Source organism: Cupressus sempervirens, chromosome 10 (genome assembly GCF_028749045.1).
Source record: "Cupressus sempervirens isolate cs-2001-9-10 chromosome 10, ASM2874904v1, whole genome shotgun sequence".
Taxonomy (NCBI): Eukaryota; Viridiplantae; Streptophyta; class Pinopsida; order Cupressales; family Cupressaceae; genus Cupressus; species Cupressus sempervirens.
Window position 1 is genome coordinate 54,113,440 of NC_143127.1, and position 15,071 is coordinate 54,128,510.

The 15,071-nt window shown below is 38.3% G+C and overlaps 1 protein-coding gene across 1 annotated transcript in view; it reads left to right on the forward strand.

The window, feature by feature from the left end:
• Positions 1–1,699: 1,699 nt before the first annotated feature.
• LOC149532528 (dihydroorotate dehydrogenase (DUF3598)) overlaps positions 1,700–15,071 on the forward strand; it is a 147,153-nt gene continuing 133,781 nt past the window's right edge. Inside the window, exon 1 of the mRNA XM_089804304.1 lies at positions 1,700–2,377. Within this exon, the coding sequence (XP_089660430.1) occupies positions 1,919–2,377 (459 nt within the window). The 5' untranslated portion in view covers positions 1,700–1,918. The remainder of the gene's footprint in view (positions 2,378–15,071) is intronic.

Here is a 15,071-nt window from a genome sequence, read left to right on the forward strand (position 1 = left end):
CCTACTAACTCAAAGATCATAGTTTATCCTTGTAACATCGAATAGACCAAGACATACATATTCTAGCCTATTTTGCATCATTTATATCATTATTACATAGTTAGGTCCAATGACCCTTATTAGGTCTATTAGGACTTTTGATTCGATTAACCATCCTATTACATCCTTTTTCCTTACAAGGCTCCATTAAATCACATTTAGGTTCTCTAGACCCTTGATTACATTCTCCACACCACAATGGATTATTAGACCTCCATGGTCCATTTGGTCCTTTAGGTGCTTCTGCACCACTCAGACACCCATTTCTAGAGAGGGGTTTGTAAGTATCTCACAAAGGTGTTGTTGGCTATGGAAACTGTTATATTGGGCCTAGAGAGTTAAGAGGAGCTAATGCTTGATAGTTTATATTTATGGTGAATTTATAATAGGTAGCTTTATGCATATTGGATAACTAAATGTGGATTTGGCAAGTTTTTACATAATTGGCCATGTTGTATATAAAAAGTTATCATTATGAAAGGACACATGCCAATGGTTTACAAAGTTATATTTGTAGCATGTCAAGAACATGAAAAGTCATTATTTTGGACACCACTTGTCTACATAGGCATGGAAGATAGTTTTGGAAACTATGGGCATCACCCATATATTGGGCTCTATAAATATGTTGGTAGCTTAGTTTTTTCATGAGACATTTTGTTTATTTTTTGAGATGTCATGTTGCTTGAATTACTTCAAGAATATTTATTGTTGTAACCACACCAAAAGAGTGTAGAATTTAATATTGTTGTTGATAATACAATTGATTTATGCTTTGGTGCACATGTTTTTTCTTAAAAGGATTTTCCTATGTAAACTTGGTTTTTATAGTTTTATCTGTTCATGTGTTCTGCACTACTCTTTCTTTCGTGCATCTAAATTTGTAACTGATGAGGGTTTGTAAGAATTCTTTTACATTTAGTCTTTTGTTATATAAATTGCATTAGGAAGGTTGTTTCCACACTCTGCTTTCCTTTGGACATGAAAGTAGATGGATTAAATGAGCTACAAATTATGTCCATTTATACTTGATTTAGGCACACAATTTTAAAATTTTGGGTGTAGAACTTTGCACATAACATTTAGTTTAAAAGAGGTTGGCTCATGTCTTGGGTAGACACTGGTGGAGACTCTTCCTAGCTCACTTCTTCCAAGTGGTTCCCTTGACTAGCTCTTGCAATTTCACCCTATAGAAAGGAGGAGGAAGAAGAAGATAAAAGAAATGATGATTGGTCCATCCCAGATTCGACTCTAGTGTCCACTAATGTATGGGGCAAAAAGGACGACCATGACCCTCCCCTCTCAACTGTTACTACTTTGAATGTTTGAAGTAATTTTCTCAAGACTAGGTCCTTGTTTTTTTGATAAATAGTTGATGTTGTTGTTGGTTTTCAGGCTTGGTCCTATGTGAATTCTAATAGAATAATCTATCTTTCATCTTTTTTTTTCCCCTAAATATATACTATATTTTATAAATTTTTAAAACCACCATTCATCAATGAATTGAACCTTAGACCTCAACCATCACACAACTTTACCACTAAAAACAATCCTAAAATCATTCAATTTTTTTTATATAAAACAAATGAAAATTTAAATCACATCAAGAAGCATACATAGAACTCTATACTTTTTAAAGAGCACGAAATAATAAAACTGAATGGAAAAAATATATAACATTGTACCCTCCATTAAAATCGAGAATCGGCCAAAGATTTCTGGATAGGGAGAAGTCGGAGCTCGATTCTCTCTCACAATCCAATGTAGTCTCGGGAGAGCACCTGTATAATCTTATTATGAACGAAGATTACTCCATCTCTTAAAGTGTTGTTTTTGACGCGCAGCTTAAGAATTATACGTTTTCTAGTTTGAATTTCCAATGTCGGGAATACAAGTTCATTCTGTCCTGAACTCGAGGATTTTTCATTTAGGCCCCCTTCAATTGGATTGTGGGCGGTCCTTGCAAGCCTCATCCATTCATGGGTATTGCATTCCCAGCAGGATTTGGCATTCCAAGAAGTACCCATCATTACTTTTGACTAAATCTCACAACTCCCCATCCATTAGGAGTGCCATCAGCAAAGGCAGTAAGGCAAATCAGAAGCAGAACGGCAAGGGGGGCGGTCAAAAGAAACCAAAGGCCCACGAGAATTTGTGGAGTTTAGATAATGAATTACCCCAGAGAGATTCACAAAAAAAGCCGGCGAAAAATCTCAAAAAAAAGAAGGGAGCGGGTGGGTTTTCTGAAATAAAACGAAAGAAGCACAATGTTATGCAGTCGAAAAATATTGTTTCTGCTCCCATGCCAGTGGAAACAGAGGAGGTTCTGCAAACACAGGTAAGGTGGTGAAATTTATCGAGAACAACTTACCAAGCATATTCAAAGTCAGCAATGCCAGAAGGGAAACTATCATTTCACTCTTTTCTTTTATGCTGAGTGCGATAATCCAACTAATTAAGACGGCCTCGATACTAAATGGGGCTTCAATATTATTCTCGATCCCAACTGTGATCTGCGAGCCATCTCGCATGATGTTGAGTGCGATAATACACTTAACTGAGACGACCTTGATATTTAATGGGGCTTTACTATTATTCTTAATCCCAACCCGTGACGTGCGAGCCATCTCGCATGAGTGAGATCATTGTGATTTTTCCATTTGCAGGTCGGGTTAATTATAATACAATTAGGTTAATCCTTGGTCAGCTGGATAATTTCTCTGCAGCTGCACTCTGAACTTAGGCATCTTAATAAACATGGATCAGTGTTTATGCCATAGTCACCTACAAAATGGAGTAGGACGCAGGAGCCGATATGAAGGGCCGAAGAAGCTAAAATTCTCGTTTTAGGAATTTAAACTTTTAACATGTTTAGAGGTAGGACTGTATGAAGCATAGAGCAAGAAATCAACATGCGAAAAGCTAAACTGTGATATGAACAAAAGGTTGAATGAATGAAAGATTTTAACAATTTCTATAAGGCTGAAGCAGCTTATAGCTTACATCCAATAGTAGTGTCAAGATCTTAAGCACTTTGTATCCTCTTCTTTAGATCACTTCTTTATCAATGTATTTTAATCATAAGGTTTGCTGTTCTGTCTAGCTGCGTTTCTTCAAATAGATTACTTAAATTGTCTGCTTCTAAAATATCTCCATAACTAGAATAAATCTCATATGCTGACACTCCATAATAAAATGCTGCTTTGTTTCTACTACACATTGAAATATCTTAGGCTCCGATTTCACAACCGATATAAACTTGTACAGCCCGTAATAAAACTCTTAATTTTAATCAAGAAAGGTGCAGACAGAAAGTGAATATTAATTGCTTCAGTTACATATCCGCCTGGTTACATATAATTTACTACAAACGGAACTTAACAATGATAGCATGTAATGTTCGTACCATAATCGGTTCTATCAGATCATATTGATACCTTAGAGCCAAAAAGTATTCAATCAGATTGCTGGCTGTAGCACGACCTCTATGCCTTGACATTAACAGCTATATGAAATTGTTTCTTCTCTGCTGCTTTCAACCTCAAATATTTCAAACTGACTAATACTGCTGAAGACAAATGTGTAGATTTAGCTGGGGTTGCGTCCAGATGTGGATTTTCTCCTGGGTATGTGTCCTGAGAAAGATTGGAATGATCAAACTTGCAAAGTATAAAAGAAGATAATAATATTCAGAATACCTCATCTCTGCAATCAAATTCCTTATATCCAATTCCCAGCACTCCAAAAGGCAGATTTTCGTGTACTTCTAAAATGGAAGACAACTTCGAATGAAACATTCCGATTTGCATTTCCAATTGCTTGGTCAGGAAAGCATGGCAGAAAATTAAATCGATAGCCACTTAAAACTGGGTCCCTTCCTATGACTGAAAATTAGGACATGTCCCTATATTAAATTCGCTAGCCTATGGGACTTTCAAACAAAATTAGGCACATCAATTTTTATTATTTAAATAACAAAACCACTTATATAAAAGGGAACATTACAGTTCTCCCATCCTGGGATTGCTGGTCCTCTAGCAATCGCAAACTAGGATGTTGTATAATTTTGTCTCCTTCCCAAGTCGCATCGCAAATTAGGATGTTGTATAATTTTGTCTCCTTCCCAAGTCGCATCGCAAATTAGGATGTTGTATAATTTTGTCTCCTTCCCAAGTCGCATCCTTAATAGATAGATCCTTCCATTTGATCAAGTATTTTCAAACAACTTTTCTTCTCAGCCTCCTTTCTCTACAATCAGCATTACCTTCAGGAACCATCTCTAAATTTCCTTCTTCATCTAAAGGCAGCAGCTCTGGAGATGTAATTTTTGGTTGACATCGTTTTGCGTGCCAGATCAGTCTATCACGGACTCTCGTAGACTGGTGGTTGTGATGAGAGAGTCATTCTGGCATTTATTTGTGGATTGGATGGTTTATTATGCTCTTGAAGATATTATTTATATTTTATCATTACCTCTTATATTGGGCCTACATGTTATAATTCTAAGTTGAGTTGCATTTTTTATTTTATAAAGTTATTTTATTATAAAAGTGCATTATAATGGGATTTTATAATGGATGTTTCTAGAAGTTCTTAGTAACTTCTTAAAAAAGGATGCTTCTAGAAGTCCTTAGTAACTTCTTAGAAAAGTAAATAAATAGAGGGCTTGGCCTCTCATTTGGACGGACGGGATTTGGTAACTCAACTACATCTTCTATGAGCATTTGTAGAGCTTGATAGTTTGCAAATATTTAACATAATCCTTAAGAACGATACCTCTCAAGAGATTGCATAACTGAGGAAGTGAAAGACCTTCTGAAGGGTTGCACTTTGGAAGTGGTATTCAACCATTTCAAGTTGAGCTTAATTTGTATACTCAGACTACCTGAGGGTTTGGGTTTTAAAAAGCAGATCCGAAAAAGCAGTCCGAAAAATAAGGTCCAAAAAAGCAGCCCGAAAAAGTAGATCCGAAAAAAAAGCAGTCCGAAAAAGCAGTTCGAGAAAGCAAAGCGAAAAAGCAGATTTAAAAAAAGCAAGTGAAAAAGCAGAACAGAAAAAAAGCAAAGCAGAAAGACAACATTGGAGAAAACTATTACAACCATCTACAACCAGGGTCCTTTGTTAGTATTGTTTTTTAGGTGTTATAAGTTTCAGCTGTAGGTGTGCATTATACCAACATTATCATTTTTGTAATCCATGTAAATGCCAAGAGTCTTGGCCATATTTCATGAGCATTGTATTAGAAATTTTATTGCAATTGAGAAGATAATAGTTGCTGGTGTCATTTGAGCAATTCAATATCATTATTTATCAGCTAGTTAGTTTGCATACCAACTGTTTGTAAAAATGCCAGTTGGTTGTAGGTGTTCATTTCTCATGCTTAGAGCATATATATGCATTGAATATTGCCAAAATTAGTTGCACAATCATGTTAGGTCATTGTTTAGACAATCTGGAGTCTTCTTGCGAGCATTCTTATTGATGCAAATTGAAGAAAAAAGTCATTTTAGCAAACTGAAAAGTTATATCAGTCATATGACCCTTGTATGCAAAGTGTTTGACAACATTTCTTGAGCCTTCAATCAGAAGTTTTCAATCAGATTTGAGTAGGGTCACTACAGTGGTATCAGAGCGGTTTCCTGCCAGCCTGATTGGGTTATTTCAGATTGAATTCAATTATCAGTATGGCTTTAACAGGAGACAAGGATTTGGAAGAAAGAATGCACAATGTAAAGAAGAAATTAGATTGTCCATTTCAGCGAACAGAGGACCTTCTAAGAACTTTGGAGGAGTTGGAAACTTATTTAGGCAAGTTTGATTAGTCAAGACCCGATGCTATGCAAACAGCTTTATCTCCAGCATTTGGTTCGTTGGTTAAGCCCCGATTATTGAGACATCATGATGAGATAATAAGACGTACAACTCTCTCTTGCATTAGTGAAATCATGAGGATAATAGCTGGCCTTGATTCTTATGATGATCAGATTATGAGAGAGGTACTTTATGCCATGGTAAAAAGCTTCGAAAAGTTGGACAACATTCGGGACCCTTATTTCACAAAGAGGGCAAGATTACTTGAAGTATTTGCAAGGTGTAGATTTGAAAATATTATGCTGGCAATTGGTTGTATTGGTGACATTCACAGGATGTTTTTAATACATTTTGGAATATTATGGACGAGTTTCATCCCAACAGGGTATTGGCATCGATGCACTCCATCATGTTCACAATCTTGTTTGAGGGGTAGGATGAAATTTCTAAACTTTTGGTAGAAGACTTATGGTATTTTTGGACAAAAGAGAGGAATTTGTCACCTATGGCATGTACGTGGTTAAAGAGCCTGATTGATAGGCCTAAGGATCGTACCTTCCCTATGACAGGCATAAACTTGTATGAGGAGTTTAACAGACATGCGGATTCGATACAGGGAGACATTAGCACATCTTGAGGTAATGGTTTATCTGCATCATCTTTATAGGCAGAAGGGGTTACAGATGTTGTGCAGGTTGAGCCAGTTGCATCAGAAGGTGATATCATAGGCACACCGGATTGTGTGATTGACACGGATAGTGATTCTAGTACAGTTGGGCTAGATGAAGTTACAATAGTTGAGGATACTATCATGTTTGAGGATAGTACAGTTGATCAGAAAGTGAGCATTCAGGACTTTGCAAAAAATGAGTATCAGGCACAGTTGGATGCTTCTTCACATGAGATAGAGGCTAGTAGCTCTTCACTTGGTTTGGCAAGCCAGCTGAAGACAAGGGACAAGGATATTGTCGCGGCTTTATCTCATCATGACAGGATGCATGGATTGATTGAGAATTACATTTGGATGATTCAACTGCAAGAGAGACAGAAAGGAGTCATAACAGGTTCTTCTTGTGACGACTTATAGCAGATCAAGGAAGGCATGGAGGCAATGAAGGTAAGTTACATACACCTACTTTCAGATCGCGATCATCTCCTTAATTTTGCAGGGATCTATTTAGATGCATTGAAGAAGAAGGAGGATGAGGTTGACCGGCTTTCTCATGAGCTGGAGGATACTCGAAATTCCTTAGTGTGTACCCTTGTTGGCTCTCCAAGATTCTGAGACATGTGGACGAGCTTTGTCTTGAGGTGAGTTCAGTTCGGGAGTTAGCGCGTATAGCAGGGACTCAGTTTTCTTTTACAGTTGGGTCACATGTTGATGATGATATGAGTATGTCTAGCATTCACACTCCGAATTCAGAGATTGTAGATAGGTGCATGAAGTTAGTTAGTATTGTTCACATTACTCAGGTGAGAAGTTTACTTGAATTGCCAGTTGGTTTCCGTTCATGGATTAGATGTTGGGATCCTTATCTTAGTACTTGGGATCATTTTGACCGGAGATATCTATCATTCTTTGGTAATAGTATCTGTTGCACCATCATGGACTTGATTAGTAGTTTGCTAGGTGTAGTTCTCATCCATGCCAGTAGCTTATTTGATGCTGGAATTAGTTTTTACACACCTGTGTTGGGCATTGTTCATGTATCCAGTCGACCATTCTTGTTGGAATGGGTTGATGATCTCTCAGATATGACAGAGTTTACAGAAGAGTCCCAGGATCTGATTATTATAGATGACACCTAGGGGGATGTTGTGGACAGTTTTGAGGACTTAGTCTCCTCAGCAGTTTCTTTTGATAGAGAGGTTTTTGATGTTGATGCTTTAGTCGCTCTATTTGATGATACGAGTTCAACAGTTGGTCTGCAGAATTTGGATGGCAGTATTACAAATGATAGCTATTCTGAGGTTACTTCTTTGGATAGTGTACCAGGGGTAGAGTATAGGAGTTCGACCAGTCAGCACAATCATGTGTCTAGTCAGTTGAGAGTTGGCGAGTGAGACATTTCTATCGCTTGCGAGCATTTCGATGCTGCTCGTCAGTTGTTAGCAGTTTATGGATGGGGTTCTCCTACTAGTGATGAGCAGGGAGGCAATTATCTTTCCTTGACAGAGATTCACTCTTTATGGGAGGCTATCCGGATTCTGAGACAGAATTATATGCAGTTGGTAGCCGACAGAGATTATCTTATGAAGTGGAGCAATATAGCATATGACGCATTATTGGTCAAGGAAGATGAGGTGAGTGAGCTTACTCAGCAGCTCGAGGTGACTTCTGAGTTTCATGAGAGTACACAGTTGGCTTTCGAGGAGTCATAGTTTCATTTAGCTGAGGTGACCATGGAGTTAGAACGACTTCAGTCTTTATCGAATTCTGTACAGTCACAGACCGTAGTGTTTGGTGATCCGAGGATGTCCATGGTTGAGGTTGATAGAGGCAGTGGAGATGAGAATATATCTGTCCACGACACTAGTATTGGCATATTTAGTTCGTTTCCATTGGAGGCAGGTTCAGCTGAGTTGGGCGCTGCAGCTGAGCATTGTGGTATGTTTGACTTGGAGGGCACAGAGACTAGTGATGTTGTTGTTGATTCCGCGCCCTTGGCTATATCATCCTCTGACTTAGCTGATGATCAGTTACAGTTGGTCGTATCATGTCTGCAGGATGAGTCTTTGATTGGGATTGGTTTTTTTTACCAGCATTATACTGTAGGATATGTTCATCGGTTTGCTTTTGATCCATGTGTTGAGGAGTTGATGGCAGACAGGTTTGGTCTGGGCTCTAGTTTTTGCTATCTACCATGTAATGACTATTCACCATCAACAGTGCATGGGTGTTATGGTTATGAGACAGTGGTTGGTGATCTGCAGAGTTGTGTTAACTGCAATAGATGTACAGTGTGTGGATTCTATGTATTTGGTGCAGTTTCATGTGGGAGTGGTCACCATTGTAGCAGAGTTGGAGTGTGCATTCCGCATAACACGGTGGGTTGTGTGGATGGTGTTTATCATGTTGACAGTTTGGGTGATCTACTCTACTTGGGGTCTGATTTTTCGAGAGTTTGTGCCTCGTGGGTTCTTAACTGTGGCAGTAGTGGATTTGGAGTTCAGTTGCACAGTGATTCACGATTCATTCATGGATTCCTCTTGGTTATATTTCAGAGGTTGTTGCAGGAGCCTACATTGACTGACAACAGTATAGTTCATGACTACATTTGGGATCCAGGTGGAGCGACTGGTTTGTTGTTCAGCCATTGCTTGGGGACAAGCAATTTCAGGAAGGGCAGACTGTGATGTCCCTGTTTTGGTTGACATTGTTTTGCATGCCGGATCAGTCTGTCACAGACTCTCGTAGACTGGTGGTTGTGATGAGAGTCATTCTGGCATTTATTTGCGGATTGGATGGTTTATTATGCTCTTGGAGATATTATTAATATTTTATCATTACTTCTTATATTGGGCCTACATGTTATAATTCTAAGTTGATTTGCACTTTTTATTTTATAAATTTATTTTATTATAAAGTGCATTACAATGGGATTTTATAATGGATGTTTCTAGAAGTTCTTAGTAACTTCTTAGAAAAGGATGCTTCTAGAAGTCCTTAGTAATTTCTTAGAAAAGTAAATAAATAGAGGGCTTGGCCTCTCATTTGGACGGACGAGATTTGGTAACTCAACTACATTTTCTATGAGCATTTGTAGAGCTTGATAGTTTGCAAATATTTAGCATAATCCTTGAGAACGATACCTCTCAAGAGATTGCATAACTAAAGAAGTGAAAGACCTTCTGAAGGGTTGCACTTTGGAAGTGGTATTCAGCCATTTCAAGTTGAGCTTAATTTGTATACTTACACTACTTGAGGTTTGGGTTTTAAAAAGTAGATCCAAAAAAACAGTCCAAAAAAATAGATCCGAAAAAAAAGTCCGAAAAAGAAAGTTCAAAAAAGCAGCCCGAAAAGCAAATCCGAAAAAAAACTAGTTCGAAAAAGCAAAGTGAAAAAGCAGATTTGAAAAAAGCAAGTGAAAAAGCAGAACAAAAAAAAAGCAAAGCAGAAAGACAGCATTGGAGAATACTATTACAGCCATCTACAACCAGGTTCCTTTGTTAGCATTGCTTTTTAGGTGTTATAAGTTTCAGCTGTAGGTGTGCATTATACCAACATTATCATTTTTGTAATCCATGTAAATGCCAAGAGTCTTAGCCATATTTCATGAGCATTGTATTAGAAATTTCATTGCAATTGAGGAGATAATAGTTGCTGGTGTCATTTGAGCAATTCAATATCATTATTTATCAGCTAGTTAGTTTGCATACCAACTGTTTGTAAAAATGCCAGTTGGTTGTAGGTGTTCATTTCTCATGATTAGATCATAAATATGCATTGAATATTGCCAAAATTAGTTGCACATTCATGTTAGGTCATTGTTTAGACAATCTGGAGTCTTCTTGCGAGCATTCTTATTGATGCAAATTGAAGAAAAAAGTCATTTTAGCAAACTGAAAAGTTATATCAGTCATATGACCCTTGTATGCAAAGTGGTTGACAAAATTTCTTGAGCCTTCAATCAGATTTGAGCAGGGTCACTACAGGAGATGCAATGGTATGCTGACCCAATGCCTTCTTCAAGTAAGAAACATGGAACACATTGTGAATCTTACTTAGGGCAGCTCCAGCTCATATGCAAGCTCACCAATCTTCTTGAGGATTTTGGAAGGACCATAAAAACGTGGTTTCACTGTTTTTGCACCACTACCTTCAACAACAATTATCTGTATGCTTGTAAGCACTAGGAAGCCAAGTCCCCAACTTGAAATGTTCTTTCAACTCTGTGCCTATTTGCATACATTTTTTGTTGATTTTGTGCATGCTACATGTTATCCTTTAGTGCCTTGAGAATATCCTGATAACTCTGAATTGTTTCTTTTGCTTGAGGAACCTTATTGTCATTAGATACCAGAACTATGAATGTTAAAATGTTTTACGTGTAGAAGGCTTGAAGGGAGACATGCCAATTTACATATGGCAGGTGGTATTGCAACAATACTTACCTAAATGAAGCCATCCATCTTACCTAGGTACATTGCTGCTCTGAGACGTAGTTTCTAAAGTAGCCCTCTACCATTTGTTGATAATTTCCGTTTGTCCATCCATTTGAGGATGGTGGTGTTCGGAGTTAATTCTGTATCTGCCAATCAAAACAACTCCTATTGCAACATACTGATGAATTTGTGCTCCTAATCACTCGCAATGGTCTTATGTAGAGCATGCAACCTGAAAAGTAATTCAGCAACCTGGGATGCTAGAAAATCGGTAGCAATGGAAAAGATATGAGAATATTGTGTTAGTCTGTCCACAACTACAAAGATACAATCTTTCCCTTGCTCTGGGGTTGACTTGTGATAAAATCCATTGATATCCCTTCCCATTTCTCTTTAGGTATCAAAAGTGGTTGTAGATGACCTACAAAGAATTTGTGTTCTGATTTGTTTTGTTGGCAAGTCAGGCAATCTCTAATATGCTGCAATTTTCGATCCATTCTCGGTAAACCTCTCATGAATTTGGCAATAGGTTTTAAACAAGCCTAGGTGTCCTGCTAGAGGGGTATCATGCAGTGCCCTCATAACCTTTTCCTTCATTCTGGATCCTAGTGTAGAGTGAAAATATCATTTAAATTCACAGAGATATGCTAATCATAAAGATATATATGAAGTAAAACACATAATGTACCATTCATACCACAATACTAGTAGGTGAGGAAATGATTTCTTTATTAATACCCAAAATCAACATGAATACATTGACAATATTCCAAGTACTTAAAGAAGGGTCGGTTGGTTGGAAACCAACCGATACATTCCCTCACCTCCTAACTACTCAACCCAACTAGCTATAACAAGTACTAAACACTATAGTTACTTTATTTGGACTACATGTATCCCCCCCCAAAAAAAAAGAAAAGAAGTCGTCTACAGAATATGAAAACAAAAAAAAAAATTGACTTCAAGAAGAGGGATGGGAGGACATCCTTGTGCTTGGCGCTCCCCGTAGTTGTTGTAGGTCTTGTTCAACTGTCTTCTGTTTTGTCTGAACACCTTCTAGCACCCTTAAAGCGTCCATCTTTTTGTTTTTTTCTATAGCAATCTTGCTTTCCAATTCAACTTTCTCTATTTTCCATGCTTCCTGCATGGCAACTTTTTCCGCTTTCCACTTCTGTTGAAGATTTTGCCTTTCTAGTCCCCATGCCTTAGCCAAGCTTTTTTCCTGTTGAAGTTCCAAGAAGGTTCTTCGAAAGGCAACTTCCATAGCTGCAAGGGCTTCCATGAGAGGCGGCGATTGTTCTTGCCCACGGGAAATGATTGAACTGCTTGTCCACGTAGTGGCCATGTCCTCCTCTGAATATCCACCCTGTTCTAAGAGTCCCCAATCTGCATAAATGTGGCCAATGCTTCTGTTGCTGTTATGACAACTTCCAGATTTCGAGACCTAGCTTGTTGCATGAGCTCCTTGGTAGAATGCTCCATGGCATGCAACTCGGATAGAAACAACTTTGCCTTGGCTGCTGTAATATCCTCCCCTATTTTTTCCCAAATAAAGAAACTTGCAAGCTACTTTATGATATCAATTGATTTGCTTAATAACTCAACATAGCATTTTTGTCAAACACTTGGCACACATACTACAATATATAGGAAAATCTGAAACTTCTTACTTGCTAATTAAATATTAATTTTTTGCCATGTAAATGTGCTCATACAATTGTTTAACATGCTGCAACAAATATCAGTCTCGTATTCAACAACTACAATGCCAAAGTATACAAATTTGACAGAAGAAACCTGGAATTAGTTGCTGTAGTATTTTGCAGATGTAGTTGGCAGCCTTCCAAACCCTCAAATCAACAAGAATAAACAATAAACTTGTTGCAAATACTGTTCACGCACTGTAGCAAATTCACTATTCATCCGCACTGTAGCAAAACACTATTCATTCGTACTATAGCAAAACACTAAATGAAACCTAGTGTGTTTGGAAACACCGTTAATCCTCCTGACTGTGTCTTTCAACAGCGAAGAGAATGCTAGCAAAGAGAGATTCCGTCCTCCAAGCCCTATAATCAAATATCCAGCAACATAACATTAATCTTCATCCCAGCATGCTTAAAAGAAGCTCTTCCATTTCTTTTATAGTGTTCTCACAAGAGCTTCATCCTTCGTTTTCTCAATGTGGGATAAAACATAACTCCCTTTATGTAACTTATGTCTCCAATGTGTTATAAAATAAAGGAGACTCTTTTAATTTAAATATTTCCCACAAACTATAGTCTATGCATTAATAAAGTTAAATATTTAAATTTAACTTTATAAAATAGCTTTATCGATGCATAACAAATCTTATCAATGATAAACAAGTCTTTTTGTTGATTTTAAACAATTACCATTGACATACCGTTGTCATTGGATGTCCGCCCATGTCCGAGATGACTTACTATAAATAGTAAGTATGCCCAAAGTTGCCTCAAAACCCCTTGGAAAGACCTGCAACTGAAACTATCTAGGCCAAATGGCCTCTAAGCCCCTTTAATGTCCTGGTTAGCCTACGGGACCGTGGGAAAATAGGCTAATGACAACATCATGCTATGAATGCTAAAAAAGGGGATATTACAGTCCACCCTTCCCTAAATTGCTTGTCCTCAAGCAATTTCAACTCTAGATGCTGTAATATCTGCTCATTTTCCCAAGTAGCATCCTCCACTGGTAGATTCCTCCACTTGACCAAGTACTCCTTGATGATCCGCCTGCGAAGCACCCTCTCCCTGGAGTCAAGTATAGCCTCGGGAACCAAGATAAGCTTTCCCTCATCATCAAGAGGTGACAATACTATTGAAGGCACCACATTGTGGCCCAATGCCTTCTTAAGGCGTGACACATGGAACACATTATGCACTTTACTGTTTGCAGGCAACTCCAACTCATAAGCTACTTCGCCCACTCTCTTGATTACTTTGAACGGTCCATAGTAGCGTGGTTTCAATTTCTCTGCTCCACTCTTCTTGAGAGAGGACTGTCTATACGGCTGTAACATGAGGTACACCATGTCTCCTACCTCGAAAGACCTCTCAACCCTGTGCTGATCAGCATATTGCTTTTGCTGATTTTGTGCCTTTTGCAAATTTTCCTTCAAGGATCGCATAATGTCCTGACACTCCTGCAAAATATCCTTGGCCTTAGGCACCCTATTGTCCCCAAATAACAAATCCAGAAAATTAGGTGCATCATACCCGTACAGTGCCATGAAAGGGGACATTTGAATAGACATATGGAAAGAGGTATTATAGCAGTACTCCCCTAGATGTAGCCACTTCACCCAAGCCCTCTATTGCCCTACAATGTAGTTTCAGAGATATCCCTCAACCCACTTGTTCACTATCTCTGTTTGCCCATCGGTTTGGGGGTGGTAACTGGTACTCGGAGTGAGCTCTGTTCCACATAACTTGAACAACTCCTGCCAAAAGTGGCTCATAAATCTGCTGTCTCTGTCACTGACTATGCTTCGTGGTATCCCATGTAGTCTGAATACCTCTCGAAAAAATAGTTCTTTTGTTTGTGCTGCTGAATACGTAGACGAAATTGCAAATAAATGTGCAAATTTCGTCAATCTGTCTACCACAACAAAAATACAATCCCGATCCTGTGCCTTGGGGAGGCCTGTGATGAAATCCATGGAAATGCTATCCCACTTCTTCTCTGGTATGGGTAGGGATTGTAGTAAACCACTTGGAAAGGAATGTTCTTGTTTGTTCTGCTGACATACTGGGCACTCCCTAACAAACTGAAGCACCTCTGTTTTGAGTCCTTTCCAAGTGAAGCGCTCTCTCACCTGCCGATATGTCTTAAAGAATCCGGGATGTCCTGCCAATGGTGAATCATGAAATGCCCTCAAAATCTTCTGCTTTATAGTAGACCCGAGTACTAAATAAATCCTTTCCTTGTAGATGATCAGATAATTTACAACAGTGTATCGACTATCCTGATTTGTTCCTTCAATAACACTAGATGCCCAACTATCCTTGGCATACTCTGCCAAGATCAACTCTCTCCAATCATCCATGATTATCCCAACAACAAGCAAATGAGGCCTTCTGGATAAAGCATCT